Source organism: Tyto alba, unplaced genomic scaffold (assembly GCF_018691265.1).
Source record: "Tyto alba isolate M040663 unplaced genomic scaffold, T.alba_DEE_v4.0 Super-Scaffold_19, whole genome shotgun sequence".
Classification (NCBI taxonomy): domain Eukaryota; kingdom Metazoa; phylum Chordata; class Aves; order Strigiformes; family Tytonidae; genus Tyto; species Tyto alba.
The window spans coordinates 2398434-2424642 of record NW_024881281.1 but is presented as its reverse complement, the minus strand read 5'-3'; the positions used below and the strand labels follow the sequence as shown (position 1 = coordinate 2424642).

Here is a 26209-nt window from a genome sequence, read left to right as displayed (position 1 = left end):
ATTATTGGTGCAGGGAGCCAGAAAAGGCTGTTTTGCCTTGCCTGAACAGCAGCCAGCACCGTGGCCGGGCTGAGGCTGTGTCTCACCTCTTGGCATACCTGACTCGTGAATTCAAAGGCAGCGGTGCCACCTGCAAGGCAGCGTAGGTGGCTTTGATGCTCTGTAGCAGAAATGACCCGTGCCTTTACTGGCTTTTCTGAAGATTTTAATAACATCAGAGAAAAAGTGTTCCTTTTGTTCTGATTATATTTCTGAGCTTTGTAAACTCAACTGTTTCCTGTGATATATTGTAGATCAACTTTTGCGAGGTATTAATTTGAATTGATCTGTGAGGTCTGAGAAAAGTGAGCCTTTTGTCACAAGGCTTATTTCAGCTATACTTAGCTCTTTGTCTGAACTGGAAATTCTTAGGGGTCTGCAAATCAGAAAGGTCAGCAACTATAGTATTAGAAACACTGATAGATAGTGCATGAAAATGAGACCTAACCTCTAAAATGAAAATTGACCTCTAAAATGAGAAATGAATCTCTATTACCCTTGAACAACACTCTGATGGCATTTCTAAATCCCTCTAATTTTGTACAGTGTACTTTGTGTGCATCGCTTTAACTAGCGTAGAGAGGGAGTCCTTTTAAGGTGAATTCTGTAGAAAGCACACATCAATGACTCCAGTGTAAATTTTAACAATGGCTTTGGTGTCAGCAGAGGTAGGTGACTACTGACCGCTTTTGAAGCTCTTGCCTTCAGACGCGTTCTGCAGGAACGCTGCCATGCTCTTTGTTAGCGCTTGCAGATTTTGAGCTCTTGCATGCTGAGGACGTAGGAGGCAGGAGTCAGTTCCTACCTGCTCCCGGTGCTCCACGAGCACGGCCTGCGGGCCTTGGCAAACCGCGACCTCGGCTGCTTCTCTTTACTGGTGTGGCTGGTAGTCCCTGGTTTTGACTGGGGAGTCTGATCGGGTTGGTTTTCATAGCGAAGCTTTGTTGAGTGCAGAAACACGGGGCACAGGAGCACTGATGGCAAGCATCGTCGCTCACTTCCAAAGGCAAATCAAACTGATGTTAGCAGCTTGCTTCTGCTTAGTATTGCCCGTTGTCCGCTTGGCACAGTTTGTCCTCCTGGTTCCAGCTTTTGGTAGGAGCAGCTTGGAGTCGGTCGTTAAGCTGCAGACTGCTGGACGAGGTTGCGCTTCACTGCGGGTAGGCAGTTGTGTTTGCTTATGTGGGAGGCTGGGCTTAGGTTTTTTGAAGTTTAGGGAAGATGTGAAGAGGTGAAGGAGGGAAAGCAAAAAAGGTTATGTTTCAAATCAAGGCCTTTTGATGCTGAAATTGCCTAAATCAAACTCTGTCTTCACACATCAGGGCTTAATGCTGATAGTGATTTACTTACACTTCCTAGTTAATAATTAGACATCGTGAGACACCATATATCACTCCTAATGGAATATATGGGGTCTGATGAGAGTTTTCTGTTTTGACTAATAAATTTTAACCAAAATCACCAAGCTTAATGAAATATTACAGCTTCGGAAGTGTTTTAAGTCTTGTGCTGTGAAAACAATGTTGCTTTATTCAGTAAATGAATTTATCATTCATTTTGTATCCTGAGCCCTAGCTGGCTCTGGAGCATGGGCTGAATGCAAGACTCTGAACTAGAAAGCGGAAAAACTAATCAAATCCTTAAAGACCAAAGGCAGCGAGGCAGGTCTAGACTGACTTTTTCAGTGGTAGCCTCTGGCTACATCCACTTTCATTTTAGTAACCATTGTTAGCATGATTTATAACTTTAGCTTTAAGACGTACACTATTTAGATGTAATAAGATGCTTCGCAGCTTTTATTTCTGTTTCCTAATTTCCCTCTTGTCCCTGCTCTTCTTTTACTTCCCCCCCGTCTTTGTCTCGCGCTCCTCTCCCCAGGAGCGTCCCCAGTCCCGCAGTTGACACTGCATTGAAAGAACATTTCACTGTCAGCCCCAAGGTCAACAAAACCATCTCTGCCTCAACTAATAGCGGATGGGCTGGTGGCTTAGTGCAGAGGAGACGACTGTGGGCAGGGTTTAGTCTCCTACTGCTCCACAAGGCTTTTCCCTGCTAATTCTGTACACGGAGGAGGGGATGTGTCCCCCAGCAAATAATGGGATCCTCGCTGTCACCTTGCTAAGTGCACACCGTTCAACTCCTTGCTCTTCACAGCCGTCACGGGAAACACTGCCTTGCCTAAAGGAGAGTGATCCCATCCAACAAGACCCTGCCCACTTCCCAGGTATGGCATTAGGAACCTGCCCCAAAATGCATCTTCTTCTAGCCAGCGTGGACATAGTTGTAAAACCTTGGGGGCACTCCTTCGTCTACCGGTCTGTGGATTTGATGGGCCACCGTGAAGAGCACGGCTGAAAATGTCTTGTTGTTTAGTTCTCTGAGAGCACAGGGTGTCTGTGCGTTACTGTCTTCTCGTGCCTTAGCCTCTGCCATTCCTACTCAGCAGTTTTTGCTGTGCATTGTGCCAAGGGAGCAAGACAAGGGGAGACAGTAAACACGCCTTATTGCTGGTGTAGGAAGAAACCACTAAAACCTTGCTGCACCATTTCTCGCTGCTGTTAAAACCCTCCCACCTTGCTTTTGACAGAATATTGACTAGAAACCAAGATCCCATTTCTGCTTAGCCTTAAGGGCAGTTGTTTACAGAGTGGCGGTGTTACATAGGTTTACTGTGTCGTATGTCTGTGTAACACTGGATTTGGATCTTGTATTTAGCTGCCAGAAGTGACTGTGATGAAGTGGGAGAGATAAACTGATAGATTGTGTGCCAGAAAGATGTTGGGAATCAATCAGATAAACAGGGCAGAGAAGTAGCTTGCTGTTTTCTAGTGATAATAAACCAGTGGCCTCTCCTCCTGGAATTTTTAAATGTAATTGCTGCAGTAATAATCTCCAAAAATAAGCAAATAGAAAAAAGTCATGGCAGGTTTTTAATTATGCTTGAATCACTCTTTTTATTGTAATATGGTATATGCCTTGAAGGAGAGGAAAGATGTGGACAGATGTAACTATTCTCTCTGTTGCTTGACTGTCTCTTACTTGAAAATAGAAGAGGGTCATACAATGATACCCATCCACCTTGATGGCGTTTTGCTTTTGTGGGGTGCACGCCTCTTCCCTCCCTCACTGCAGGAGCGTACCTCAGTGACACCCGGGGGGTGCTCACGTGGGGCTGTGCCCGGGACAGCTCTCGGTGGGGCAGCGCCGGTGCCCGGGCAGCTCCCAGCACAGCGGTGGTCAGGAGCTCAGCTGTGCGCAGAAATGCCATCGCCTCGCCTGAGCTGGTGTTTCCCAGCTGCAGCGGGGGATGTGGAGCTGCTCTGTTGTCCTCTTGCCTCACCTGTGCGTGCTGTCTTGGGCCAGGTGAAGACTATAGACAGGACCACGGCTGCTCCCCAAGCCCTGCTTTCTGGGACTGCTTCTGTACCTCAGCCGACCGTCGCAGTCCAGCTCTCCTGCTTGAGCAAAAGTATAGGGTGGAGGAAAAGCATCCTTCGTCCTTTCTTCTCTGGCATCTTTGTGGAATTCCCTGGACTCTCTGGTTTCCGAGTGGGTCTGTTTTGTGTGCTTTCTAACCTGAGGCAGTAACTTCACTAGTCAGTGAAATGTCGGCATCTAGAAAGCAGCCTGTGTCCCTCAGTTTTGGAGGGTTTATTTCTGTTCTTTGTGGTAATATGTTGGCTAATACCCAAGGCACAGCACGTTACAATTTACAGTGAGTGGTGATAAACATATAGCACTGGTCAAGTATCCAAAAAGGCTGTTCACAATATTCTTTGGCTGCAGGAAGCAAAAAGGACAAAACCCAACCCTCAGGACATGAAAAGAAATAGAAAAGCCTGCTTGAGCATTCCTGCTCTTGCTGTAAAAATTATTTTGCTGTGCTGTTCCTCAGAGCGAGCATTACTGCCCAGCAAGGCTTGACTTCTGTTTGGTGAAGTGTTTCAGTTCCCCCCTGCGTTCCCGACTCAAAGTGTGGGGCAGGACCTGTGGGGCAGAGGTCTTACAGCAGATCTGCCTGCAGTACATCTCTTGCCCATGGGAGTTGTGTACACAACAGCCTGTGAGCATTCAGGCCTTTTTTTATCCTCCTAGAAGCCCGAGGAACAGTATCAGTCTCTGAAACACAAGCTGAGTTCTTCATTCTGCCCCTCCGGGTGAGAAGTGACCATCTCATGTCAGGCTCAGCTGCTCACATCCCCCCAAGCCTGTCACCTATTTGCCCTCTGTGGGATTGTACACTTTGTTCTGGGCTGCTGGGACCAGCAGTCACCGAACGGTTGGCCCATCTGACAGTCCCAGAGGAGGCTTTGCAGAGCCCCCAGGGATTCCAGTCCTTTGCCGTTGCTTAGACATAACACCATTAATCTGGTTTGCCCATGCGGGGCTTCTTGTGCTTGGACCATGGTGCTGCTAAACTGTGCCCCTCTGGCTCTGCATAACCTTTTAGATTCTCTTCAGATGAATGACATGATGCTACATGTCACCTAAATAGACCATGATGTGTTGAAGGGAAGACTACACAACTCCTGGATCTATCTGAAATTATATACAGAAACTCTTTTTGGTGGCCTTCAGTGTTATGCTCCAGTCACATATTCTACAGGGGCCTTTTTGGAAGAGGGGGATCTGCAGTTACTTAAACTTTTAGCATAGCCATCAGCTCTTTCCCTTGGAAAACTCTTTCATGCAGAGGAAATGTTAAAAAGCCTTGGTTCTTGGCTTTGGGGGTTTCTAGGGAACTTCAAGAAATGAGGCATACAGGTTTGTTTGGGAACTTGGCAGCTGATTTCTTAGGTCTTCTGAGAAACTTGAGAGCCTGTTTGTATTAACACGTCTTTATGTGCTTGTAAATGGGATTCTTGTCTTTCTTCTAGCTCCTTCGAGAACTTATAGAACGTAAAACCACTTCACTGGACCCCAATGACCAGGTGGCAATGGGCAGGTAAGTAGGAAGTTGTCTGTAACATCACTAGCTTCACCCCAGCACTGCAGTCCCGTCCAGAAGTGCAAAACTGCTTGTGGGCTTCCAGTTCATTGTAGAGGGCAAAATTCTGAATGACTCTGGAGAAAGCATCTAGGTGTAAGAAATTGTGTATGTGTAACAAATTATTAAAACAGTATGACATCAGGCAGGAAAGTCATCCTCTGTAATATATTCCTTAGTTCTGGATCTCACTGCCTGACCCTGAGTTTGCCAGCCTTTGAGCTGTGCCCCGGATTGTCGGCCATCCCCTGAAGATACTTTCCAGGTGTAAAAGGCTTGTTCCAGACTTCAGATATTCCTGTCTCTCAGTGGTTGAGGCGGCACAAAGGGAATCCATAGTGGGGTGTCTTAAGTGACCCTAGCGAGGGGGAACTAGGCAAAGTGACTGCCTGCTGTTGAAAGTTGGCCTTTTCTCATTCTGAGCTCTGATTTGTCTTTGTTTTAGAGGAGCAAACCTTCTGTCGTGAGATCCATCAAAGCAATTCCTGTGTATGCTCTCTCCCTGCTGTAAGAAAAGATACTATACAACTAAAACAAGATCAGGGAACGTGTCCTGCATTCAGGAGTAAAATATAGTTCCATACAGGGAAGCTCTTAATTCTGTTTAATTCTATAGTTAGAAAATAAAGAATCTTCCAAACACCACTTAATGAACAGTGTACATTTAAATAGCCATGAGCTGTAATTTAGAAAAGTGTCAAAGCAGGGGAAGGCTGAAAATGCTGGAGTAGGGTTCTCCACTGAAGAAATGCTATGGGGGTATGTGTATGGAGGAGGAGAAAATGCATTAGGAAATTTTGTGATGGTAAAATAACTTTTATCCTTGTAAAATATTACCCAAATTTTAGTGCAATGTGTCAAATTTATTTTGTGTATGTCTGGAATATTATGGAAAGCTATTCACTATAATTTAACATGATATAGACAAAATTACATTTAAGTGGTGATTACATTGTACATTTATCTGACTTTACAATAAAATAGATTACAGTAATTAAGATTATATTAAGATTGCAGTAATTGGATTTTGCTAGATTTTTTTCCCTGATGTTGAGTTTTCATTGTATAAATCAGGTAAGATGACGCTCGTTTTGGTTAAAAAAATATTTATAACTAGTAGAAGTTTTCCCCTGCTGAAAACTTCTTTGACTTGATGAAGTTCTGTTTGAGGAGTTGAACTCTCCCTTCTAAATACAGTCAGGGATCAGACAGCACTTTCTGAAAGCGTTTATTGCTTTTCTTTCTTCTCTAATTTTCTGTAATGATAGCTGGAGCATCATATAGGACTTCTTGCTAGATTTGCCAGGTTTAAGTCAGAGATGGTGGGGAGAAATACTTGCTTGTAGTTTTCAATATACTTTGCAAAACTGAGGGAGGAAATAAATTCAGAGCATCTACTGCATCGTGTTAATTCTGTTCATGAAGTTAGCATAACCTGTCTCACTTAAAGAATCAGTTTAGTTTGCGGCAGACCATCTATTCTGTTACGGGCTTTCTATATGCAAAACAGAAGCCGTTCTAGTAATCAAGGCTGAAACAAAAAAGCAATATCTGTAAAGACTTTTTTTCAGATTTTAGCATTTATATTTTGTAAAGATTTTATTTTTAATTCTAAAGAGTCTTAAAAGTACACAGTAATCAAGGAGGAATGAATACTGGAGCCAAGCTCGTGGCCTCCACGGGTTCCCCCACAGGTAGAATATTCTCCCTGAACAGCCCCTGGCTCGTCGGGACCGGCAGGTCTGGGCTGCCTGTCCCATCTGGCCGGAGTCGGGGGAGCTGCTTATTGTTTCAGTGCCATGTCTGTGGGGTGAAGCGGTACCACAGGCATTTGAGGTTTGCTACTGGTTTTCCTGAGGTTCTGGTCTCCTTCACTTGTGTAAATTCAATAAGCAGAAGGGCAGGAAGGGCCTCAGACCCCAGTGTACCTAAGGTTTATTTTCCTGGCGGCTCTAAAAATCACGTAACTTGTTTTTAATTTCTCAGGCAATGGCTGGCCATCCAGAAGTTACGAAGCAAAATAAAGAAGAAAGTGGACAGAAAAGCCAGTAAAGGAAGGAGAATCCGGTGAGTGACAGCTTCTGCAAGAAGTTCTGATTTTGCCAAATAAAGGCTGACTGCTCTGGGCTGGCTCTGGTGTGCACTGGTAGGCTTATTCATGCCTTCAGGGCAAGAGGTGTTGCTCCGCGGCGTCCACTGGAGAATGTTCTCTGAGCCTAGAGTAAGGGCTTGGTTGGATGCAGCCTGTGAGCACTGCCCAGATCACTCTTGGCAAGAGCGTTCATTGGTCTCAGAAAATATTGGAGGGAGGTTTTCAAATGCCCCTTAGCGATTTGGGGCCATAATTTCCAGTGAAAGCCAATAACCACTTCTTGTGCAATATATATTTAGCTGACTAAAACGTGGATAGCAGCTCTAGAGGAAGATGGGCAGAAATGCCTCAGTGAGGTAGATGGCTATTTCCCACTGACAGTCAATTGAGATTTGGTGTCTAATCTCTCTTTTTTTTTTTTTTTTTTGGTAAGTCCCATTGTAGCTTTCTTTAGCTTCAAAGCATTTCACGTCCTGACTCCTGGATCACTAGTTTGGGTTGATCTCTCCTGTTGTGTTTCCAGTGGAAGAATATTCCATGCGGTAGGGTGGAAAGGGAAGCAGTCTGGAGAGCACAGAGTTTTTTTTCCCCTTTGCAGAGCAGATATATTAGTCTTCCTGAGTTTAGCATGACTGCATGATTTGTAGTGGAGGAGGTGTTTGTGGCAGGGAGGCATGCTGAAAAGCTGCACCGCTTCCTGAAAAATCCGCAACATTAACCATCCTTTTGTGAGTAAACTATAAATCGTGAGTTTAGATGGCATCTGATAGAAAGTCAGTGGAGTCAGTCTGGGTCAGGCCTGGCATAGCAATTTTTAAGATAGATGTCATAAGATAATTTATTAAAAGAGGGAAGAGCTACTTTGTTGGCCTGAAAAGCCTATAATTATTGACTATCAATATTCTTTTCTGTCAGCATCACACATAATTGGATATATTCATGATTCAGTCAAAACTACTGACAACATCACACAACTGAGTCAGACTCGTAAACCTCCAGGAATAATGGGGAAGACTCTCATTGTGTGCAATCTGTGCGCTTCAGCATTCCTGAGAGATCAGCTATCTCGCCAAGTCAATTGCCTCTTAGATCTTAGGTGCCTTTTTTTAGTTCTTTAAATAAAAGTTGCACTGACCCTGCAGGGAAAATATCAATAAAAGAAAAAAGTGTCATTGTCTGTGTTTAGGATTAACATGCAGCATCTTTTTAGAATAGTCCAGTAGAGCCCACATGCGTGTTTTTAAATAATTGGTTCTTGCACTGAGAGACTCAGTGTCATCCCAGGCAGATCACCTATCCTATGTTCTTCTTTTTCCTTCTCTAAAATTGGGGCAGCGGTGCTTAGATTTGTTTTCATGAAGGACTTTGAGATCCTGAAAAGCAAAGTATCACATACTAAGTTTCATCTGTCTCCATAATTCTTCCTTTTTAGCAATCCCATAACAAACCTTCAGTGTTACAGCGTGTTTGGATGAAATGTGCTAGTTTGTTGTAGGGACTGAGGATCTTGAAATGCTTTCAAAAGCTCTTGCGCTTGGCATGTCCCCTTCATAGACAGGGAAACTGGGGCACTAGGAGGGGAAGTGAGCTAATCCTAAAACTCCACAGTCCATTTTAAGAAACCCGGTGCTAGAACTCTGCTACCCTTTGCTAGGACGTGCCTTTTTTTGAGGTAGATATGGAGGAGTGGCATGTGCACACCTATTTTTCATGTCAGTGATTTCTGGTCCTGTGCTGCATGGGATGTCTTTCTGTGAATGAAATGAAATCTTCTGTATCTGCTAGACTGAGATTTTTAAAGTCCCGGTTTTAAAAATGTGACAGTAATTAGTTCTGGACAAACAACTCGTGCCGGAGAATTTATCAGAATTGCTAAGTCCCATTGCTCTATGCAGGCTGCCCCTGCATAAGCTTTGATCTGTATGAATCCATCAGTTGTTAATGTCTCGTGAGCGAACTGTTTCCTGGCCCAGCCTATTGACCTGCTGTTTGTTGCAGCACTAGCCCTGCACAGCTCGCTCTGTTCCCCGACTCGATCATCACAGCGTTAGACCAGGGCAGTTGCTTCCATTACGAGTGACAAAGACTTGATTGTGCAGAGAAGCCCTTGTGTAAGGGTGAGTGTGTGCTGTGCCTGAAGAGCCATTCTGAAATAGTCTTGCGAGCTAAAAATCCCCTCGAGGGAATGTTCCTGCATAAGCAAACAAAAGGGAGTGCAGAGGTGACAGAGTGGAAAGGTGATTCTGGGCAAATGCTTGTGAATCCTTTTGCCTGCTATTTGTCAAGCTCTAAAAATAGCAGCAGCTGGGATAAAACATTTCAGACTTGGGTAGGCAGCATGGTGGTGTACACCAGGAGCCATTGGTTTGGAATCCTCTGCCCTTAGACACTAGGGTTTGAAGCCACCTTTTCATTCTGAGTTTTTCAGTACTCTGTTGAATTTTATGTCAGGTCCTTGAATATAAGTCGTGAAATCTACTGCAAGTTCCTAGCCCAGTGTGGAAAGTGGGAAGGGGATCCCCTGTCTGTAGGTGCAGTGCAGCTTGCAGAAATATTGTGGTGGATCAAAAGCTGAGACAGATGCAGAACTGTGTCACCTTGGACATGCCCCATCTCTTCTTTGCACAGGTCTTTTTTTCTGTCTCCTTCTCTGCTTCTTTTTACATGCTCTGTTTGTAAGTTATTCAGGGTAAGACTTTCCAACTATGGGTATGGCTAGCAGCGTGGGATTTTGATATCCTTTAGGGCCCTAGATACCACAGAGCAAGGAGAAAGTGGCAGCAGATGGATGCTTGAGGTCTGATGCTCTAACGCTTCTGCTGCCTGCAGTGGGCTCTTTGGGCACAAATTCCAGAAGGTGATCAAGATGCCAGCTGAACGGAAGGTTGGAAACGAGTTCTTGTTTTTCTGTCTCTGACTTCAGGGTTGTCTGTCCGGAAGTCTGATTATGTACTTGCCCCCAGTTCACAGATGCTGTATGTCCTCTTTCTAGCTGTGCTAAAGAAAGGATTTGCTTGCTATTCAGTTCGTTGTATCATCTGATTATTCTCGTGTCCATGTTATAAGAAAGGAGGACGAGGGAGGGGAGGGGGAATTGCCAGCTCCGACTAGTGACTCATTAGGTATCAGCCACCAGGAAAGCCAGTGCTTTGCATTTCAGGGGCTGGTACGTTTCTATTCAAGCAGCAGCATTTCCTTTTCATTAATGGTTACTAATGTGCTGCCTGCTTATTTCCTGCACTATTCAGGTATCATGTCCACAGCAAGCTGGTGAGCTTCATGGCACCTATTGACCACTGTACAATGAATGATGATGCCAGGTGAGTAATAGATTAATTATGTTTCTCAAATGGCTTCATGACAGCATGATATTGACCTGTTCTTCAGTCTGTCGCCCCCTCCATTTCTTCTTATCAGTTAACCATTTGTCACTGGCATCATAGCCTGGGTGTCTTGGTCACATCTGTCCAGGCAGTCTGGCTGAGCTTTCACTCCGTAATTACTGTGACACCAAACAAGAAATTTTCATAAATCTCGCTACCTACATTTTGATCCTTGCTTTTAAACTCCTCTGATTTTGAAATCTAGTGTTCTGGAGTTATTTTGGAAACAGCCAAGTTATCTGGTGTCTTCAGGTATAACTGACACTTACAAAGAACTTGTCTTTCGACAGAAACTGCACCTGGTTTAAATTCTGTTTAGTATGCATTTGCTGAGGTCAGTTAATAACTAGAATAGTTCAGTCAAGATTCACTCAAGACCTGTGTTGCTTGTGTTTATGCCTATTTAAAGAGTGATGAATTTTATTGGAAGACTGTAATGTTTTAATGTGCTAATTAGTAAAGAAATGATCAGTGAAGTTTTGTGCATAGTTACTAGATAGTTTTTCTACATATACACCCGTATTTCTTAAGTATTACGTTTTTAAACTAAATCTCGAAATGCTGAGCTTTTTGTGGGAAGGAGGTGGAATAATTTTTCCAGTGAATGGTTGTAGAAGGCTTGAGAAACATCTTTCCCCTGGGTTGTGGAACATGTTTGTGCTTTGTGAGAGAGAGATGTCATTTGTCTGTTTGTGAAATGGAAACCAAATACCTGCTGTTCTTAGACCGTTGCCTTTTGGGATATTGCACAGACTTCCGGATGAGAGCTCTCCGGTAAGCTGGCACTAAGATGTTTTGTGTCTGTAAGAAGACCTGTGCTGTTTTATCATGCATCTTTCTCGTAGTTTCTTTACTTTCTTTTTTTTCCTTCTTTTCAAGTGAGAAAACTGTTCTGATTTCTGAGTATTGTCTGGATCCTCTCACCACAAGACTAAATGCTTTGCATGCGTAGGGTGAAAGCTGTGCCTCCAGCCACAGAAAGTGGTCAGTTCTTCCACCCCCTTACCTGGATCACAGGAAGAGAGGGACAGGGGTGACTGGGGCACTGTGCGGTTAGACACGCACACTTTTGTCTGTTTGGCAAATAAATCGAGTGCGGTTTTGTTTCTGATGTGCAGGGCCTGAGCTAGCAGCTCTCTGTGCGTCCCAGCTGGCCAGGACCCCCTCACCTGTATGGAATTGGTTTTGCTGTTTTGGATAGCCCCAAATCGGGCGTGGGGCGGGATAGACGCCCATGCCCAGCAGTGTCCTACCGTCCTGTAGAAGTTGTTCTGGGCTGTGCTGCTCGTCCCGCACATATTCTGTCTGAGGGTAATTAGCAGGTGGCATATGTGTGTGCATAGGAAGAACCAGTTCATACCATGTTCATTAATAATGTGCATGACTCATATTTCTCTTAGTCTTGTGTCCAGCTGATTGGTTATTACTTACGTTTTGAGAATTTAGAGTGAGGTTAGGGTGTCTGTCATTTTTTGTGTATGCTGCGCTGTCCTGCAGACCGGGCTGGCACACAGACCCCTGCCCTCTCCCCAGGATGAAGGCAAGCCTGGCCTGCATGGGGTGTGCGTGCGGGGGAGGAAGGTGGAAAACAAAAACAGTGAGACTGATCCTAATAATCTAGGCATTACACTGTGTTTGCTGTCCCCAGAGGTGACACTGCCTCCTCCTTCGCAGTCCACCGCACTCACTTGTGTTCCAGAAGTTGCACAGAAAATGCATTCTGTAAGCCAAAATCCTCCAGCAAGTCAAGGCAAACGTGAAGCGCATGGGAACAGCTGGGACAGGGGAGTCGTTCTGCACAAGGGCCTTCTCGGGCCTCAGCTGCACTTCGCCTGGCTGCCGCCTTCACAGCCCTTTCCCCTCGCTTCTCGGGAGGCACCTTGAGTCCACCACAGGCTGCACGGGGCCCGGCTGACCCTCGGAAGCCGTTACGGCTAATAGGACGCAATCTGCGTTACGCTGTGTCGACACAGTTATCATTGGGGTAGGGACAGAGTGTTTGACATTTGGTTGACTGGAAATGTCTCCGGGGGGTTTTCTCCACATTGAGCGGGTTATTACATCGCTTGCATGTTTTACGGATTCTTCGGTGGCAGCAGCTGCTGCCGCTTATTGTCTAACTGCGGGAACTTATTTCTTACATTAAGTTGATTAGTCACTTTGGAGGCCCGCCGTACTTTCTGTTAATGGCACTGTAGTCACTTCTCTCCTGATGTCGGCGTAGCCGCCTCGAGTGAGGCTGCCGGTTGATGTGTTCGCACCCCAGCGAGTGTGCCTGAGGGTCCTACCGTGTGGGCAGCCGCGTCCCCTCCTGCCGAGATCGGGCTTTCAGGCAAACCCTGGACGTGGATGGGGCGATGCCGGAACCAGGCTGGGCAGGTTCTGTTCCTAGTTCTGCCAGTGGCTTCCTGGACGACCTTGAACAGGTCTCTCTGTTTCCGTGACTCGGATTCCCCTTCTGTCCAGCGGAGGTCTGCTGTTGAGAAAAGCCTGTAAAAAACCAGTGGTTTAGTAATAGTAGTAGTAATATTTCATTTTTTTAACGTACATAGGAAAGCTTTTGTTTCAGACAAGAGACAGGCGAATAGGAGCCTAAGCTTTCCTCACTGTTTGCCAAAACACCTGCTGCTTACCTGTAACAGAGCATGCCTTACCTTTGCCTATTGCAGGCATTTCAGTCTTCCTTGAGCAGTTTCTCTGCAGCTTCCTCTCCACAGGATGTGTGTTGGCATTATTTAGTCCTGATGTTGAGCTTAAATTTCCCTCTGTCATAACTTAGGTCCGTTAATTCTTGTCCTGTTCAATGTGGGCTTTAAGAATAGATTCTTCCTTCCTCTTTGCAGCAGCCCTTCCGTATTTGGGTGGGCATTTTTGCTTTGCACACTGAAAACCTGGGCCCCATTTAGCTTAGCTTGCTTCCTTTCCTCCTTAGTTTACACTATTTATGTTTGCATCCAGACATAAAACATACTCAAGATACTGGAGTGGCCAGTTGTCTGAAAATGAGGCCTCTGTGGGTGTTCCGGTTCAACTCTCCCAAAATGAAGATATCCACTGCCATCAGTCATTTTTCTGAAAATCATAGCCACTCTCTAGAGGTCACTTCACATCCCTGTTTAAAACAGCTCTGTACTTGCCGTGGGCCGTAACACCTCTCTAGCAGCACACAGCCACACCGGACAAAGCAAGAAAAATCCAACATCTGCTTTAAACTGCAGGTGAATTAAAAAGAAAGGGCCAGGCCAGTACGCATGAGAGGGAAGCAGTAACGATAACAGCTTTGCTTTGTGACAGAAGAAGATAATTTTATTGTTTGCAAGTGTGAATTACTAGATTGAAAATGCAAGTATACACTTCACAGTGATGTGATCATGCTCAGAGACATTTTTTTTCCTGGTCAGGCACTTAAAAGGCATGACCCCAAAATAAATACACATCTGAACAACGGGGCGCTCCGCGTTGTAGTTGAGAAATTTTCAAGTGTCAGTGAGCTGTATATAAAAAAGGATTGTAGGAACAGAGCTGGCAGAAGATTCCCCTTAAGTTCTACTGGTGGCTACAGTGGCAGGTAGATACCTGGAAAATGCCAGTAAATAAATAGGTATGTGCAGATGTGGGCGGGCAGAAGCCTGGGGACGTGGTGTAGAGTCCGTGTGGTGCAAGTGGTGCTGTAGTTCTGGCTCTTCCCGGGCCGTGCCAGGTCCTCGCTGCCCGCGATGAGCTGCACAAGCCCTTCAGCACTGGGGCAAAAGCAGAGGGGAGCTCTCTGTGACTGTTCTCTTGCTTTGCTTGCTCTAAGTGCCGTTGAAGGCACTGTAATACCTTGCTGTTTTCTGTTTATTTAAATAGCTAATGCAGCCTCGGAATACATTTGTGCCCTGATTCTCCTGTACATTTAAGCCATTTTACACCACTCTGGTCGTGCAGAGAGACCTTAACATAATGCAAGGAACTGCTAGCGCTCACCCGAAGGTGCCTGGGTGGTGGTGTCCTGGCTGTGGGGTGCCCAGGACTTCTGGGCATCTGGCACATCAGGTTTATCACTTGCCACTGCCGCTGGCTGAGGAAACAAAGAGCAGATGCGTGAGAGGAGAAGCAGCCTGAACCCTGCATGGAGAAGGGGATGAACAGTCACTCCAGAATTGGTTTACAGCCTGAATTTGAGAAAAGAAACGTACAAGTATAATAACTGCCTTTGTCAACATCACTGCCACTTTCTTTCTTATTCTTGCTGCTGGTTGGAATAATAGCATTCGTGCAGGCAATTAATCTTGCACTTGCCAGTTTTTCATGCACCCTACACATGGGCATGGCTGTTTAACCTTGTGCTCACATATATTATGTTGTAATGTGTGGGCCACTGGTGGCCTCAAGCCCTCCTCTATGTTAACCCCTCTTTGGTAGTATTTTAAAACATACACTGGAAAGTGATTTTTATGGTTATCTTGGGGTATGTGTTTATAGACTTAAATACGTTTATTGTACTCCTGGGCCGAGGTTTTTCTAATCAGTCCAAGGTCATTGCTATGTAGATGGGCCTGACCTAAGACAAGGAACCTGGAGGCGAGAGCTTGAATGTAAGTGTTCTGTGGTGGTTGTCCAGAGGAGAGGGTAGCTGTCATGGGCAGGAATTACCCAGGACTAGAACTGGGTTGATTTTGCCTGGGTTTGAGGGTGGCATCATGTGGTGCCGCTTCTTGGACTTCCCTTGAAATATGCTTTTCCCATCTTCATGACCTAGGGTGCCTCGCTGATCCCATTGCTCCAGTATCTAGCGCAGTGTAATCTTTAATATAATTAACCTTCAGTACCACCATGTGCAACAGAGTTGAGAAGATGCCAGTCTTCTCTGGTTTACACTTTGGGAAATGAGGCACAGAGAAATGATAAGCCGTATCTCCAAAGGCATTTGGGTCTCAAAATCCGTGAGTGCCGAGCCTCAGTGACTTGCCAGAGGTGACACAGCAGGTTTGGGCCAAAGCTGTAAACCCAGCTCTTTTGTGCAGTCGTCTTCAGCTGGCCTAGCTCTGAGCAGCCCCATGTTTTTAGGAGATCAGACATCTGTGCGCTTGCAGAAAGTTCCTGTGCTAGGTAGATGTATTTCTTTATGGGTAAGCAGAGGCTCGAGATTCCTGCTGAAGGCCTGCAGGTTCCTTGACAAGTGGGCATATTTTCAGAACGTGCAGAGGTGCCGTGTCTGCAGGAGTGGATCCTACAAACAGCCTAGTTGTGGCAAGGTCAGGTAAAGTCTGTCTTCCTGGGAAGAGGGGTGTGTGGATTTTGGTTTTGCTATCTCTCTCCGTCAGCTTTGATATCTAGATCTTCAGATCTCTGCACTGTACATGTGGGTGTGGAACCGAGACTAAACACAGACACTTTAAAAAAAGTTATAATATCAAATTACTGCTAAGTTTGATGAACATCATTATTTCACCTCTGGAGGATGGTGACTTGCAGGAGAGATGTTCTTTAAGGACACAGATGTTTGATCCAAACACCTTTATCTCCCGAGACGACTCAGGTTATTCTGACAGGTAAAACAAGATTGTGCAAATATGCAACAGTGATCTAATCAGCTGGAACAACAGCAATATTTTAACTGGCGCTACCTTTTAGCAGCATCATTAAGGGCTCTCATTACTCTTTTATTAGAGGCTCACTCTATTTCTTATCAGATTACAGAATGAACATAACTCATGGCACTGATTTGATCTCTTGTTAAAGAGGATTACAGCTTTGCATTAGCTTGGATTGACACGGTTTATAATTTGCTGTTGATACACATGCTGGCGATGTCACATGTTTGACCCCCTCCCCACAGCACCGCTGAGGAAAAGGACACCCATACATCATCATTAAAGATGGCACCCAGTGCAGAAATGGGAGGCAGAAGGAGGCTTTTCTGCAGTAAAGTCAGGCAGGACAAAAGAGACGTGTTCTCAAGTGCAAGCTGAAATTCTAAACGGGGATTTCTAACTGGGTGAAGGTGGGGGAGAATATATCGGCTGTTAGATACGTTGCCTTTTACCTCGGCAAATGGCTCTTCATTGCGGAGGAGGACTTTGCATAGTTATGAGCCAAATTGGAGGGAAGACAGTGGCCGTAATGGGACCGTGTCAAACCATGTAATTCCACCACAGCGTGAGGTTGCATGAGGTGTTGGGGTTTTTTTTAGCATATGGTCAAGTTCCAGCACACCTTGCTGTAGCGTAGATGGGCGTATATACATACAGATGTATATATACAGTCTCTCCACAGCTGTAGTGGTACGTGGTATGCTTTTTGTTTGACTTTGGAAGTGCAGACTCACAGGGCAGCAGGACTGGACCCAGGGCAGGCATCACTGCCTGAAATCTGTCGTGGTTTGGTCCCAAACCAGGACAAAATCCCACAGCCAAGTGCAAGAAATGAGGCTGATGACTCCGCTGGCCTCAGGTCGTGCTTGGTAGAAGAGCATCCAGCCCACTGTTGTTCTTGCCCGAGCAGACCAGTGCCTGCTGGGAAACTGAGTTAAGACACAGATTATCCAGCTGCCAGTGAGGTTTGGATTAGAGCATTTCCCCTGGATTCAGCCAGGATGTTGTGTATTATTTTCCCCATCAGCATTCTCACTCTTGGACTTAGTGCAGTTACTTTGTCACAGTGTGTCTTGCCGCAAGCAGAGGGGGGTACGTAATAGGAAATCCTCGTATTAAAAGATTAATTTACTTACATGACATAAGAGTTTAATATTTTAAAAAAAAAGGCTGGTGAGATACCAGCCTTTAACTGAACTCACTTTGTACTTTGGGTATTAAAACACCACGAGACTAGAGTAATGGAGGAATTTGGGCTCTGTGATTGTCAATCCAGTGTGTTCCCCGCAACAGAAGTCCCTGAGAGGAAGCCAAGCCTTTCTGTGCAAGAACTGAACCAGCGGCTTCTGCGCGGCGCGACACAAACCTCAGGTGACCGTGCTGGTAGGAGAAAAACGATCCCAAGTTTATAGGGACACAGCCTGGAAGGAAGCTTGTCCTGCTTTGTGTTGGGAAACAAAGGGAGCAGCGCTAACGCAGGGGCCAGTCTCTCGGAGTGTGCAGTGCTCTGGCATTTTAGGGAGAGCTGGTGTCTGGGGTCCCTTGGGGGGAGATGCGTGGACTCTCTCGGGGCACTCACGCCCCGAGCCGACTCGTCGGCGAGCCTGCCGCTCGGCGCGGGGAGCCCGGAGCTGGCCTGGCAACCGAGGGAAGACCACGGCTTGTCCTGTGAAACTAAACCCACTTTTGGCCCCGAGGCACTGTGGCTCCGGTATCGTTCTGCCCTTTGTGTATCATTTTGTGCGGTGGATTTTATCCCTCTAACCTTTGACTTAGCCTTAGAAGTCGACTCATGTAGACGCAGTTAAGCATCCCGTCTCGCTTTCACCCGTAGTTGTTAGAAGGGCTGGTGTTTGAACAAGGAGTTTTTGTACGTTTTCAGGCTGGCAGTAGTGAAGTGGTGTACGTGACCCCGGTTAGTGCCAATGGGCTGAAATCATCGTGTTCCAACATTTGATGTTTGACATCCCTAGTAAGAAGACAGACGCCTCTGTTATGGAAATTTCCTTTTTAAGGGGAAAAAAAAATAACCTGTTAAGAGCTGCAAGATGATTTGTCGTCCTTCCTTTGTGAGACAATTTGTCTTCTCCTGCATCAAATCTGTTATAAAACAGGCAAGCTGTGAAAGAGGGAAATCATCCTAGGAATATGGGATGTTAAGGTACACAAAGAATGGTCCCCTCCTTGCGCCCGTGTGCCTGTCTGCACAGGGCACTTCGCATGCAGCGTGACAGTGGCTGCTCCGCTCAAATACCCATCGAAAAACAGAGGCTGAGAAAGCAACATTTTATGAATTTCATGGGGAAATTAAAGCCGCTGGAAAGCATGCTGGCGGAGCAAGCTGGAGGTTTCTGAACCTCCCCGTGTTTTGCTGCTTCTCCAGCCGCTTGCCCACACCTTTTATGCTTTGTGCCGTGGAAGCTGGTGTGAAAATGTGAGTGCTGTTCAAAATGAGGGCGAGAGAGGTTCCGTCTCTGGTCCCATTAATGCCGTCCTGAGCCCAAGGCTGGTGAACAGGCCGACGTGTGCTGGTGTAAGGGGGGAAACGTTCGCAGTCGGTGACAGAGGTGGCAGGTCTGAGCCCCGGGTCTGGTGAAGTTTTGGGGGGGACGGTACCTCGGAGCAGCGGCCCTCCCCTCCCGGTGCTGTCCTCCCGCTCCCCACCCCATCCCCAGCCTCGCAAAAACTGCAGAATCCCTTTGTTTAGGGCAAGAACCAGCTTTCTGAAATATTTATAAATCCTGCGCCTGGTCTCTTGAGACAAACCAGAGGTCACATGTCACCTCTCATAATTTAAAGCCACGGGGCTAAAAGCATTTGCACAGACTTGAAGGACCCAATCCTGACCTGCCTGAGCGAGGGGGGAATTGCGGCAGAGCTTTCTGAATCTCCTTCAAGCGCCGGGCACGGTGATGAGAGCCGTCTGGCTCTGGAATTTATAGCCGGAGTCGCGCGCTGGGGTTTTGGGCCGCGGCGGGGAAGGGAGTGAGAGAGTGCCATCTCGTGGGGCTGCCTCCTGGCCAGCACCACGCTCCGCACCGCCCCGGCCCTGGCTTTGGCCCCCCCCGGGGTGTCGGTAATCCTGCCCGCAGGATTGCCGCTGCTCGTTTTCCCTCGGCGGCATCGCCCGTAGCCCGGGTTTGTCGCTGCGGCACTGCCGGAGCGGGGGGTGCGCGGGCTGGGGGGGGGGGGGTGGACACAGAGCCAAACCCCACACCCCACGCGCTGGTTTAGGGTAGTTGCCTTTGACTAGAAATTGAGAAATAAAGGGCTTCAGCTTGTTTTGTCTTCCTGGGTACCTGCTCTTCTTGCTTGGCACCGAGCGATCTGAATTTCACACCGCTGCGCAAAAGGTTTCTTAGGATGCAGACAGAAAGTTTTCCAAGGGAATGACCCGCCGTCGGTTCCACAGCCAGCTTCAGGTTTCACCGGGAGGGGTGTGTTTGCCATCCTCCCGTTCTCCATGGGTCTTCATGTTCTGTCTTTCGCCAGTTTTTGCGCATTAAAAATTCATTGTTCCCCATGGAGGGTGTCAGTAGGAATGGGGTAGGTATAGTTATTTCAGTGCTGCTTGTGGCATAGTCTGAATTATCTTTTTTTTTGGGGGGGTGGGTGCCTGGAAGAAGAGAAGTCAAAGGTACGTGGGAAAAGGTAGAGAAATTTTGTTGGAGGGTATTTTTACTAAACAGTACAGCAGTGACTCATGCAATATTGCTATATGAGAAACTCTGAAAAAAAACCCACCAGAAACTATTTTTTTTCCCCCTCCTTAATATTGTTCTTCTGCTGGTTTGCAGAACTATATTTAAAAAAAAAAAAAAAGAAGTAGCATGACTATAATTACAGGAACTAGTACAGCATTAGCTGTTCTCCCCTCTCATCTGCAGGTATGTGTTTGTTTTCCCTTTTGTGTATTTGATGGAATAGTGCTACTGCAGATGGGCCAAGTAGATTCCCGGGGAACCGTTAACAGGTTTTATGATTTGTATTTTGATGATTCATACATTCATCAAATGCGCTGTTGCTATTAATATTCACCCAGGGCACTCCTGCCCCCTGTGTGGGTGCTCCCCTGCTCTCCGTTGCAAGGATCTTGCCTCTGAAAGGTGCGTAGCAGCAGCACCTGGGATTTGGAGGGTGGTAAAGGCCGCTGGCCGATTAGCGCGCGGAGCTCACCGTCTGAAGGAGCTGCGGCTTTCGTTTCGTTTTTCAAAATAATGTTGTTGACCCGAAATCACCAGTCGGCGTGGCGGGGAGCCGGGCGGCCTTCGGGGCTGGAGCCGGGCGCCCCCTCCGCGGGCAGCCGCCCCCTTTGCCCGCAGAGATGCTCCCCGCAGCCCGGGCACGCTGCCGCGCAGGGGCACGGGGGGCAGAGCCAGACACCTCCCTCGCGTCCCCCCTTTTGTCTGGGGCCGGGGCGCCCGGGGAAGGGGCCGTGTGAACTTCCTGGGCGCCGCTGGAGCGGGAAGGGGCGAGCGCCCGGCGCGCCGGGCCCCTGCGCCGTCCTGCTGCCTTCGGGGGCCGCGCAGGAGAAATGCATAAATAATTAAGCCAAGGTACTTACACACACATGTTTTATGGCAAATGGCTGTGTGGTTCGTGATCATTTTTTCCAGAAACAGGTTTTATGATAATATAGTAAAAATATTAAATTAGAAAATGCCTCACTAAGGGTGATAAAACCTTACTACAGTGGAAATAGGTAATTATCCCCTCTACAGCCTAAATGACAGTTTAAAAGAAATAAAAATGTTAGTGCTCATTACTTGCTTTTGTAGGTTGCAATAAAGGGTAAGTTAAATTTTAATTCAAGGAAGACCCCTGTATCGACCTGCTTCTTCCACACTCTCTACCTGAGGTGTAAGTGCTGTTAATTACTCGCATAGGTTATTCCTCAGCACATTGGTAAGACCAGCACCTCTTTGTGCTAAAGTCACCTTTCCTTCGTCTGGAGGTAGCCGACTTGCAGTGGGGTGGGTTGTTTCAACTCAGTGGCTCAAGTCTGATGTTTAATGTATGTGGGTGGAGGAGAGAAATTTTACATTTTTTAACCAAAATCCCAGTTCATTATGCATAGCCTTAAGGGGGCTGAAAGTATTAAAATCCACACTTACCCCGGTGAATTGAAACAGAGACAAGGTTAAACCTGGAGGATTGATGAGTTTTACTCTCTGCATGGTTAAATCCTGCTGAGGGGAGATGCTGTAGAAGAAAGGTAGCCTAGATGATGAGGAGAGGGAAAAAAAAAAGGTTGGTTTGGTTGTGGCTTTTTTTGCAGGGTGAAATATGGGTTCTGTTTCGGGGGTGGTGGGGTTACCCGATTTCCCTCCTCCTCCTGTCACTCTCTGCCAGGATGTCTGCCCTTGCTGTGTTATTATCCAAACAGCTCCACTGGAATTTTTACTTCAGCAGAGGTTGCCAGCGTCGTGCCTGGGAGGATGGGGGCTGGGCTTGCACCCACAAAACCTGGGGCACAAATGTCAGAGTCTCTCAGTGCTGGCAACATTTCTCTGCCAGCGAAGACAAATTCTTGCTCGAAGTCTCCCTGGGCCCTGCTTGCTTGAAAAATGATTGTTTATTTAAAATCCGTAGGATCGGAGAAAATTCAGCATTGATCCCTGAACTCTTGTGCCCATCAGAAGACTATCAAAAAACAAAAATGAAGACAGAAATCTGTGGAGACTGGCTCTCCACCAGTGGGGAAAGGCCAAGGCGGGCTGCAAAGAAACGTTACTTTTGGCTTTTGCGTGCTCACTGGGGAAGGACAGAAACCCTTGCTGTCTGTGGCTAGTCTCTGTGGGGCTCCCCAGGGTGTGCACGTTGCATTTGAACTTCCTTATGTTACTGAGGACTGTAAAAAAAAATGAATGACTGTATAAGAAGAGAAGGGCATCCGTCGAGAAACTGCAGACGGGAGCCCCTCTGTGCCGTGGGGGTGATGTTTGGGAGCAAAGTCCCCTTTGAATTTTGCAAAATGCCTTTGAGGTGTGTTTTGGCGAGCGGAGCCAGAGGGTTTGAAGCCTGTTACCTGTGAGTGAGGCTCGCGGCCGAAATAAAAGCGGTTGCTGTGGCTCAGTGGCCCCGGGGTGCGGAAGGGGAGCGGAAGACGGGCGCGTGGTTCGCTGCGAGCGTGGCCGGGCTGAGCAGCTCAGCCTGGGAGCGGGGCCGTGCCCCCGGCAGCGCTAACCCCGGCTCCAAAAGAGGATTTCTTCAGCCCAAGCGACTCAGTGGCCGGGGGGGAGCCTGTGGCTTTATAGCCCGGACAGAGACCATCCCCACATCACGTCGGTTGGAGGGCGGCGGAGGCGGGAGCACTGGGGAGCCCCCCACGCAACAGCCGTGTCCGCGGAGCCGCGTGGTGGATCTGCAGCGGTGTTGAGGCCGGCTGCGCAAAAATCTGCGGGGAGAGCCTAGCGAGCGCGGAGGTGATGACGTTCCTCGACAAAGCACGAAGGGACGGGAGCGAGTCCGGGCGCCAGGCGCTGGGAGTTATTTGATAGCTGAGAATGGAACTTGGCTGTTCAGTGCCTGCGCCCAGCACCGGCAGCATCCCTACGGCGGGAGGGCAGATGGAAACCATCCCGAGGAGGGGAGCCGGGAGGGTGCCGGCGTCTGTCCCCCCGCCTCGCGCGGCTCCCGCTGCCGAAACCAGCAAAGGGGGGTGCCTTCGGCATCGTGGCTTATCTTCCGTGGGTTGTTTTCCTCGCTGCAGTTCAGTTGCCGTGTTTAAAACGAGGCCTCTGCCCGAGGAGAGGGGAGAAGGAATGCAGTCGGTGGTGTTTCGCTGAAAGTGCCCAAGCCGCTCGGCCGCCTCTGCCGGGCGCGAACTGCGAGTGTTTGTCGGCTTTGCCCACCCGAGTGTGAAATGATCTCGCGAAACACCAGTTTCGGCATTGCCCGGCTGTGGAGAGGAGCCCCACGCTGCCCAGGAAGCTCCTCGGGACGGCAGCACGAGTGGGAGCGTTTGCAGGGCCGTGGTCGTCGGGGGACCGGAGAGCATCACGCTGCATTTTCCTTCCGATCATCTGACGGAGCCGTAAAGTCGGGATGTCCTTGTCGGCAGTCGCGCCTCTTCCAACCCTCAGTGGAAACGGCAAAAGCGAGTGGCGTGTATCGGTTGATAGGGAAGATGAAAAATGTTGTGGGAGTAGCTGCGGTGTTCACTCTCCCTCCTCCTTTTTTTTCTGTCAAGTCTCAAAAGTTTGCAGCTTTTCATGGGTCAGTTCTGCTTTCCAGAAGCGTTTTGATTTTGCGTTTGTGTTACACTCGCCAAGACCTGTGTGCACGCTCCCGATCTAACACAGAAACTCCAGGCGTGGTTTCACAGTCTCGGCTGAGCTCTGCACACAAACCACGGCGTCGAGCGTTTTGTTGGGTAGGGAGACGCATCCCTCGCCACCGACTCATTTTCTGAGGGTAGAGCAGCTGATTGCTTAATTAGCTTCTAAATGAAAATTAATTTAAGAGATGTGGCCCTGTGAATGAGAATGGTTTCTTCTCTCAGCGGTCCGTGCGCGTCTGTCCATCCTCCCGCACTGCTGGAGCGGACACTCTGTGCCTTCTCTTCCCGGGATTAATGGCTGGCGTTTCTTTGTTCAAAATTTAGAAGTTCCTTCTTTCAGGAGGCTGACAGGTAACTTTGTCCAGAAGCAGACAGTTTTCAAACCCGTTGCCATCTTTTATTGATCTGTGCAGGAGCAAAGCATCAAAGCAGCCCCTAGCGAGAGTGCTCCGTGTCGTGCTCTTGATTGAGGAGGCAGCCAAAAATCCCCCTACCTCCGTCGGCTCCGAATTTCGGCCTTCGAAGCCGGTTTTGACTCGCTCTTGAGTGGTGGCAAAGTCTCTTTTTCTCTGCCTGTCCCGGTGGTTTTGTCCTGGCCCGGCGCCGAGGCGCGGGCGCTGGGGTCGGTGGGTTTTTGCTCCGCTCTGTGCGCTGGCCTCTGGCAACAGGCTCTTGCTTTAGAAAACGCGTGTGCAAAAAACAAGGCTCTCCCGATGCTTTTCCCTTGACTTCCAAAAATGTGTGATTTATAAAACTGCTCTCTCTTTCCCCCATCTCTCTTCTGAGGTTACTTTGGTTATAAAATTAAAGATAAATAACACCAGCCCACTTTTTTTTTTTTTTTTTTTTTAAAGGGAAACTTGCTCCCGTTATCAGAATTGCCGCATATGCGCTATTAATTGGAATCTTGTTGCTGGGTCATTTTCATTGTTTTTCAAGTACCGTCAAGTCCAAGAAAATGTATGAAAACTAAATTATAGTCCCACGTAGCCTGTCTGATTGAATCCTCCTTATGGCTCTGCGGTCTCATACATCCTATTAAAATATTCAATCTTGTTTTCTTACTTGAAGAGGCTGTCTGCAAAGGGCAAACTTACAGAAAACCTCATTCTCTGGAGATACGGTATCCAGCCACACTGAAATATTTACATATTTCTGTACTGTGTGTGATTGGTCTTACGGAAGTTCTCCCCTTTGCCTGTATTTATTAATAAAGATTGTTGAATGCATTTTTAATTATACAAGGCCTTGTCGTTTTAAGGAGCGGATGGTTTTGCTGGCAGCCTCTTGCTTGCGTTTTGATGTTGAAAAGTAACTTTTCCCCCCTCGTCCTTCCTCTTTTCCCCAGGACTGAGCTTTATCGTTCGCTGTTTGGAAAGCTCACGACTCCCGAAGAACCGGAGCAGAATTAGTGCCGGGCCCTGGCGCCAGGCTCCACCGCCCCGCAGCACCCCCAGCAAGGGCCCTCCACCTCCGGTTTGTTCCCCACAACCTGGCGGAAGGAACGTTCAGTACGGTTGCTGCTAAATCCCAGGGGCTCAGAAAGAAGAGTGGGGGGTAGGCACGTGGCTGGGCTAAACGCCCTCCTCTCTAGCTTTGAAACGAACTCTGCTTCCTCCCAAAGCCAATCCATTCTTAACTAGTCTCTTTAAATTCCTGACCTTGATTTTGCAGCCTGCTCAGCAGTGTTCTGCTGGGGGCAGGGACGTGCGCTTCAGAGCAGCCGGGCCCAGCAAACCCCCCTGCAATCGGGTCACCCACGTTTGTGTTAAATCCTCGGGGATTTTCATTTGGGGGGTTGGAGGGGGGGGTGTTCAAGCGTGCTGCTCTGGTCGTTGGCGGGCCGCATATCTGGAACGTGTGACTTTATTTTTCACTGAGTCAAGAGGATTTAAATGTCATTTACATAATTAACATGGCCTTAAAACAGAGAGAAGGTGCTCTCCCTTGCAGACAGCCAGAGCTCCCAGTTCACGCTCCCGTTCCTGAGCGAGCGCTCGCTGCACACAGGGACATTTGCTGGCTGGTGATGAGCACAGCGCGGGCCACGTCTGGGGATATTTCTGCAATTAGAACATATTGGTGAATTTTTCAGTCCAGCATTGATCCTGTACACTTAATTATTTCTGCTGATCATGACTCTGAGCCATCCTGTCTTCACCGTCACCGCGACACACTGCTGAAGGATGCCAGCACGAATGTGAAACTGGCCAGAGGAGATGACTCACTTGAGGGGTTTTGTGGGGTTTTTATATCCAAAGGTCAGAAGCCGGAAATTAAATCCCCATAAGGGGAATTTGCTCGCCTGCTGTGATCAATCTGAGATGGAGGTTATCTTGCGTAAATAATATGTGCATATAGATGTGAGTAAGGTGGCCATTGCTTGTGACCACATGAACTGCACTGTCTTTGTTTTGCGCGATCTAATTAAAACGCTTTGTAAACTGATTGCCCAGGTTTGCTCAGTGCAGAAGAGGTACCAGCAGCCCCGGCCTCTCGTGGCCCCACCAGCACAGGGTCATTTCTCTGCTGTCTTGGGCGTCACTTTGCACAAAGGTGGTTTTGTGGTTTTTGGTTTTTTGTTTGGTTGGTTTTTTGTTTGTTTTTTTTCCCTTGCGTAAGTTACAGCTTGCCAGCTTTTTAGTGGGCAACTAAATTTTCATTTTTACGTTATTTTTTCTTATTAAGCTGAAATAAAAATGCATTCCATTTTCAAGTACGGAACAGGTTGGAGCGAGGAGGGGAGCCGGCTCCTCCACGCCCCGTGTGGCCCCGGCAGCAGCCGATCCCTCGGGTCTCCTCGCGGCGCTGACCCCGCTCCCTCCGCCCCTGCCGCGCTCCGGCCGTGTT

At 47.7% G+C, this 26209-nt stretch overlaps 1 protein-coding gene across 1 annotated transcript in view; it reads left to right on the top strand.

Annotated features, from left to right (window-relative positions):
* Positions 1-25807, top strand: part of AATF (apoptosis antagonizing transcription factor) — a 54908-nt gene extending 29101 nt beyond the window's left edge. Inside the window, exons 9-12 of the mRNA XM_042791601.1 lie at positions 4917-4984; positions 7013-7093; positions 10367-10438; positions 24708-25807. Coding sequence (XP_042647535.1) covers positions 4917-4984; positions 7013-7093; positions 10367-10438; positions 24708-24771 — 285 coding nt within the window. The 3' untranslated portion in view covers positions 24772-25807. The remainder of the gene's footprint in view (positions 1-4916; positions 4985-7012; positions 7094-10366; positions 10439-24707) is intronic.
* Positions 25808-26209: the final 402 nt, after the last annotated feature.